Source organism: Lucilia sericata, unplaced genomic scaffold (assembly GCF_015586225.1).
Source record: "Lucilia sericata isolate MDLA Ls3-8-SP2 unplaced genomic scaffold, ASM1558622v1 Contig001310F_arrow, whole genome shotgun sequence".
Classification (NCBI taxonomy): Eukaryota; Metazoa; Arthropoda; class Insecta; order Diptera; family Calliphoridae; genus Lucilia; species Lucilia sericata.
In genome coordinates, this window is record NW_023995257.1 from 107,501 (window position 1) to 115,000 (window position 7,500).

General features: G+C 28.8%; 1 protein-coding gene across 1 annotated transcript in view; it reads right to left on the reverse strand.

Moving 5' to 3' along the window:
* Nucleotides 1–7,397: 7,397 nt before the first annotated feature.
* The window catches only part of LOC119610932 (transcription termination factor 4, mitochondrial), a 1,126-nt gene continuing 1,023 nt past the window's right edge, over nucleotides 7,398–7,500 (reverse strand). Inside the window, exon 2 of the mRNA XM_037966356.1 lies at nucleotides 7,398–7,500. This exon is cut by the window's right edge and continues 799 nt beyond it. Within this exon, the coding sequence (XP_037822284.1) occupies nucleotides 7,460–7,500 (41 nt within the window). The 3' untranslated portion in view covers nucleotides 7,398–7,459.

A 7,500-nucleotide genomic window follows, 5' to 3' on the forward strand; every position in this document is an offset into this window, starting at 1 on the left:
ATTTGCGCTTTTGTTTCAAACTAAATTCGTTTCTAACGGAAAATTTTCAAAAATTAATTTCAATTATTAACATTTACACATTTGTATACGTATTTTCTTGTGTTTATAGATAGTTTTTTCTTAGAAATGGCGAAATTGCGGGTGTATACTTTGTTGTTACCACTTGTTGCAAGCTTAAAGTTTTATTTTTCTGTTATGAAAAGTTTTATGAAGAAACACTAAGATACAATAAAAACGAAAAACACTTGCACTAAAGATTTATTTTAAAATAAAACATGTTTTTAGATTATTATGGTTAATATGTTTTACTAGATCTACAAGTTAGTAGGTAATACAGATATAAATTTGGTCATTATGTTAACAATAAAGCTTCGTGCTTTCCTTCAGCTTCTGTTTCCTCATAATTGTTGAATTTGGAGTAAAAATGGAAATTATGATTTCAATAATTAGAAAATTAAGAAAATGTATTTGGACTAAGTTTAGCTTAGAAAAGTTTCTGTGGGACTATGCGTTACAAACTCATAATACCTTACCTACTCTAGTTGTTGGTGTAGGGTATTTATATGAAAAAAAAAACAAGTTGAAATCATAATGTTGCATCTAATACTGTTTAACACTTAAAAGGAGTTGTTTAAGTTTTAGTTCCTCCATAATTAGTCATATATGTTTAAAATCCAAACACTGAATGAATTTGACATAAATGGATAATTTAACCAAAATGGGCAAGTAGTTACAACAATATCATCAGCATCAACAACAACTGCATAGATGATGATGATGCTGTTGGTTGGCAAAAATGATACAAGTATGGATGAATGTTACTTTACTGGTCCTGGCTATCGTGTGCTGGTGGTGTCACACAGCTGTATATGATAGTTGTAAACGAAATATATAAATGTAATGATTTCAAATAATAATAATATCAATACAAATTCTTGATTTTCATTTAGTTTTTTTTTTACAGCTCCAACTATTATTACTTATAAGACATTGTTGTTTGTGTTGATTTTTATTTAAACGAGTATTTTCGAAATAGAATTAGAAAACTTTCACTTTCATTTCATTTATTTCGAAATGAAAATAATTTTCTACTTCTTTTTTGTTTAAAGTCATTTATATCACACTTTGTAATTGTGAGTTAATACGGTGATATGGTTAGTTCGTGTGTTCAACAGTAGTGGGTAGAAATTATTTGTGACCATATAAAAGTTTTTACTGCGATTGGAAACCTTTAGTTTATATTGTTGCACGTACGAACTTCTAAAATGTGTACATAAATATCACCAAACCGTATATGTATACATATAAGATTTTGGTGCGAGTACACTTTGAAAATTACGCAACAAATATTTGTATAATAAGCAGTTAAATAAAATTATGAATTTTAACCCCGCGATTTGCAAGATTCAGTAAAAGATTCCACACGACTTTCAATTACTAACACATTCAAGATGTAAAAGTTTTACAGGTCTTTAATAATTTTGTTAATATTTTTATAGTAATAAGCAAAAAAATATGGCATTTCGTAAATTGTCAAAATCTTCATGTCACTCAAAATGTCTTTCGGTGAACCAAAAATATTTAATTATTTCTCGACTTCTTCTTCTGACTCGATTGGAATTTTTAATCTCGTTTTTTTTTTTTTTTGTTTGGTAGATAAGACTTTGGACTTTAATTGTTGCTATTTAAAATCTATTAGAAAACTTGTTATTTAGGATTAAAAATACCTTTTTATTCAGGTTTTTATTTGTTATAGTTTCCCAGTTATACGAAATTTAAGTATTTAATAGGGAGTGTCCCGCCCACTATTGATGGTCTACTTTTTTCCTTATCTTTATACTGAAAATCGGCTTACTCTTAAAATATTTAAGACTAGCTGTTCCAGTTTCCCTGAGCTTCTAATTTTATTATTTTTTTCATAGGAAAGGTGCCACGCCCACTGCTGCGAGTCCGCCAATCTTTTCCCTATATTAATATAGATATATCAAAGATGACCGTGTAAAATTTGAGATCTCTAGTTGTTATAGTTTCTCAATTATACTATTGCTCGTACGGCCATTTTTGTCTTGAATATGTACATATATTGATATTAATATTACATAGTACGGTGTACACGTATATATAAGGGTTGGAACTATATGATAGCAAAGGATTATTCCTGTTCTCTTTTGTTCCCTAGAAGTTATGATCTACAAACTACAAGATTTTCGGGAAATTTGAAATAAACTGTGATACTGTTGAAATAATGTTTTAATTTTTTGGTTCCCGAGCTTTACTAGTGTTAACTTTTAAATAAGTAATATAACTTCAGTGACCATAAAAAAATTGATCTTTAGTCGCCTTATCAAAAAATGTTATACAAATTTAAAACAAAATTTAAAAATTTTTAAAATTTTAATTAAATCGATAGCAACCGAACCTCAGTTGAGTTGTCAGTTGAAAAAATGAAATTATAGATGGTAACTGGCAACCGACAACTGCAAATTTCAGTGTCTGTCTCATTTTTCTAAGTTTCCAGTAACTTTTCAAATTGATTTTCAAAACTGCTTTTAAAAACAAAATCCTTAGAACTTCATTTCTGAATTTATTTGTTGGCGAGTATTAAAAAACTCAAATTTTCAAATTATCTCACGTTGGTTCGGAGAGAGACCCCCAATCGACCCCCAATTGAAACATAACCTCAAACGAGGTAAGTAAAACAAAAGCACGTAATTAATGCAAACAATGCATAATTATACGGTATAATACACTCAATTGGCTCGAGTGAGACGCAATTCTGTTAAAAGCTTGGCAATAAACACAAGCCAAAATAATGGCGAGGACGGGAGAGTTGTACATCAACTCAAACCTGAATTACGACTACAAATTTAACTTAAACTTCTATCCATATTTTTTATTATTATATTTTGTTTACATTTTTTAGTCGCTAGTCTGTCAAAATAACTACAGATCAGTGATGCCAGGAGATTTTTTTCAGAAATCCCTACGCTTATGAGAAAAAATCCCTTTTTTCCCTACACCCACTTTTTATTTTCCCTACATTTTTCCCTACACTACTTTTTTCCATTTTTTTCAAAGTTTATCTTAAAAAAATACAAAAATAACATCAAAAACTAAAATATTAGATCCGTTTTATAATATATGTACATATATATATGTATTTTTTTTAATTTTTAGGAATGAAATTTCTAGAATTTAAATTTTTTTTTCTTTCAATTTTACATCATACAAATCTTCCAACCCTGACTCTTCAGTTAAGATTAAAAAAAAAACAAGACAATTAAAAGATTTATGGCAGTATATCGAATAGTGATAAAAAATTTATTTTATGTGCCTCCACAAAAAAAATTTTCATAAAATAATTATTTAAAATAAGGTTTACTTTTGCGTTTACTTTTTGCGGTTTACTTTTATAAATTTTCAGAACATTAAATTCATTTTTTCAATCCTGAGTTACTGCATTAAGCCCCCGACTACTCTATCTATAAGGAGTCAGAATATATCGCCCTACAGGATTGGCATAATCCAAAAAGTCGTTTCAGGAAAAATGGATTTGAATATTTAATGACATTTAACTATTTTTTTAATAACTTTTAAACAAATCAAGGGATTTTAAAAATCCAGATTCAGATAGTTGAGGTTAATATGTTTCTCATCTAAATTGAAATTAAATTTTTAGTTGTCTAATATTCACGAAAACGTGGGTTTTAGTTTTTACGTTTACAAAATATCGATTTCACATCGAAAATAATAGACATATTTGAAATTTGATAAATCTATATGAAAGATTTTAGTATGTCGCATGTTTTGCAGACCTCAGTTCAAGAAACCCGAATTTTGGATTATGCCAGTCTTGTAGCGATATGTAGGTACTACATATATTGTAGAAATTACAAGCGGAATTTTTACTAACGATACACTTAAAACTGATTTCATTTTTAATTTTAAAATTTTAATACATGAAGGAGTATATTTTTAGTTGTTAAAAACTATGAAATTTAAAAATCCCTACAATTTGACAATAGTAAGAAATCTTTCCCTTTTTCCCTACACGTGACATTTTTGAAAAAAATCCCTACAAAAAGGGAAAAATCCCTACACTTGGCATCACTGCTACAGATGACAAAATATCGATAACTTTTTAGCAACTAATACCCCGTTCACATGATGCAATTATTCGTAATTCACGCTCTCATTCATCATTCAATCCCCAATTACATACTGATTGAAATGATTGGTCATACAAAATTTCACCTGCGAATTACACAAGCTGTACATAATTCAGTTTGAATTACGTACGAATTACGAATGAATGAGAGTCATCTCTAATTTTTATCGGATATTTATCATAATCAACAGTTTGTTTTCATTGGTTGGAGACAAATAAAAAAATCACAAAAAATACAAATAAATATAAAATACATATATAATAAATATGTAACAAAAGTATTTTTGTATCATACACACGATACAATTACGAATGTGTCGTAGAAACGGGTTAATTGGCTATCGTCATTCAGAGGCCGAATTAAGTAATTCAACTGCTCGTGTGAACTAGGTATAACGAAAGTTGTTATTGAAGAGTAAATAAGATTCGGCTTAGGAACTACTATAGAATATTTATTACAAGAGTACGCATCTCGACATGCGGGTAGTTATGATTTACACCTATTCTTTATGTGTTACGACCCGCTATTGAAATTTTACCTTTTCTGGAACGCACATTCTATGTATTAGATATTCTTAAAGTAGTACCACTTTAATATTTTTAATAATAACCTAAAAACCTACTAAAATAAATAAATATTTAAACATTTAAATACATAAATATTATAAATAAAAAACTATTTACCAAAATCAATGAATAATTTGCATTGAATCCATTAAAATTCTAATTAGTTTTCATCTCGTACAACGCCCTTATTTTAGTCAAGACTTTCTAAAGATTTTATACCTAAACAAAATTCTTCAAGTGCATATTAAACAAAAATTTATTTTAATATAAACTACAAAGTGTCGCCAAAGTTAAAGGTAGTTAATCGACCACAAAACCTACCACAAATATATAAATTTGTTCAAATATCTGATAATAGTACACATGTTTAAATAATATTTGTTATGTTAAGTTTGCTATAAAGTACCAACTGAAAATTATTTATTCCAGTCAAGATTTTAGCTTTGAATATATACTAAAGCATGTCTTTTAACTACGCAAAATATACATAAATATATTTTTTCACCATTTTTATAAATGTTTGCTGTCGTCTTGAGGTCTTTATACCCTACACCACTTTAGTGGGGAGGGTATATTGGATTTGTGCTGATGTTTGTAACATACAAAAATATTCGTCCTAGACCCACCTTAAAGTATACCAATCGGCTTAGAATCGTTTTCTGAGTCGATTAAGCTATGTCCGTCCGTCCGTCCGTCTGGCTGGCTGTCCATGTAAACCTTGTGCGCAAGGTACAGGTCGCAATTTTCAAGATAATTGGATGAAATTTGGCACGCACGTTTTATTTGACCCAAGGACGAAGCCTATTGAAAATGGTTGAAATCGGTCCATTATTTCACCTAGCCCCCATAGAACAGAACCCCCCGAAAAAGGCTTTTGAGCTCATAATTTTGTTAAATTTACAGATATATCGATAAAATGCGGCACAACTAAGTTTTATAGAAGTCTGGATGACCCTGCCAAATTTCATAAAGATCGGGCCCCATTTGACCCTAGCTCCCATACAAAGTCCCCTTCAGAAAATTACTTGAATGTCCCAAATTAACTTATAAACACAAATATCGCGATGGAATTTAGCACAATAAAATATTATGTAAATATAAATATATTCACAAAATTTTATCGGGCTTGGTCCATATTTGCCCCTAGCCCCCATATAAAGCCTCTTTCAGAAAATTAGATTTTCATCCATAAATTGCTTAAATGTATCGGAACAAGGGAATATTGAAGATAAATGCTTTATTATGAAAAATAAATCACATTTAATATTCATAACTGGTGTAGGGTATCATATGGTCGGCCACGCCCGACTATACTTTCTTACTTGTTTTAATTTCACTTTGTCATACATTTTTATTTTCTATAACATTTCTTTTTTTTTTATTTAGTTATTTTAAAATGCATTTCATACAACTACTATTTGGCTTAATTGTGTGTCTTTTTTAAAAAAAAACACAAATATTTATTGGGGTTTTTTATTTGTAATTTTTCCAATAGTTTTTTTTATTACTTTTTTGATTGTTTTTGTCTTTCTTTTTAGGAATATCCGTCCTTAGTCATAAATTCTTTGGTTTTTTAATGAAAAATGAAAGTTAAAGTTTTTAAGTGAACAAGAAAAAAGCACTACCTCAATGTATTTTTAATTATGAGTTTTGGTTTTTAATTTTTTAATGAATTTTTAAAATTATAAATTAATATATAAATAATAATAATAATTTCATTTAAATTACTTTTTAAAGTAGTTAAGAGAATTTGAATGTTCCCAGCAAAAAATAATTGATGTCATACTTACAAACTACATCTTAATCACATCTTAAAATGCGATTACATATTTTTCACTTTTATAAACTAAATATTTCCTTACAATTGAAACCCGAGTTAAAAGTGGGGAAAGAGATGTGGAAAAGTCATTACAAATAACATATTTGAAGTACATCAAGATTTGGTGAAAGAGTAGTGAAATTTACATAAGCGTGTCATTAAGAGAATGTGTTTTATTTTTGACATCCAAATATCGGTTTTTTACTGCTTCTAAAAATAAGATTAGATGTAGTTCAAAGTTGCCAAAAATGAACAACATCCTTCCAATGACACGCTAATGTAAAATTCATAGGTTTTACACCCGAATTTGAAGCACTTCGGGTTACTAGTTGTGATGAAAATTCTACATCTTTTTCCACATTTTTTTTGCTGGGTTAATTTACTTCTAATGATCAGCGACTTAATCTACAATGTATGTGCCTCCGTAGAGTAGTAAGTTTTGTAGTCCGTCCAGACCAGAGGGGTTCGATTCCCTTCAGAGACACTGATAAAAGATAAAGGAGCACACAATAAGTCTGATAGAGGCCTAGGTGTATTTATTCCAATTTAACTAACTAATATTCTATCTAACTTATCTCCATTAATAACACAATTTAACTGGTAATATAGTTCCGCTATTTCTCGAAGGCAGCGTTATTTAAGGATCTACATTTGATTACAGAGGTTTCATATAAAACTCAATATTTGTTTTAAAAATGAAGTGATCAAATACACGATCACTGTTTTATCAATTGCTGCGTAATTTAAAGATTTACAGCTGATTTTAGGCTTTTCAAATAAAATTCCATATTTTTTTTGGAGAAAATTAAGTGATTACAGACACTTGTTATTTTCTTAATTGAACAACAATCTTATTTTAAATCTAAAACAATTTTTAACTGATAATTGATTATAACTCTCTTCTCTTACTTCTCTTCATCACTTAACAAATCATCTTCGTCCTCAT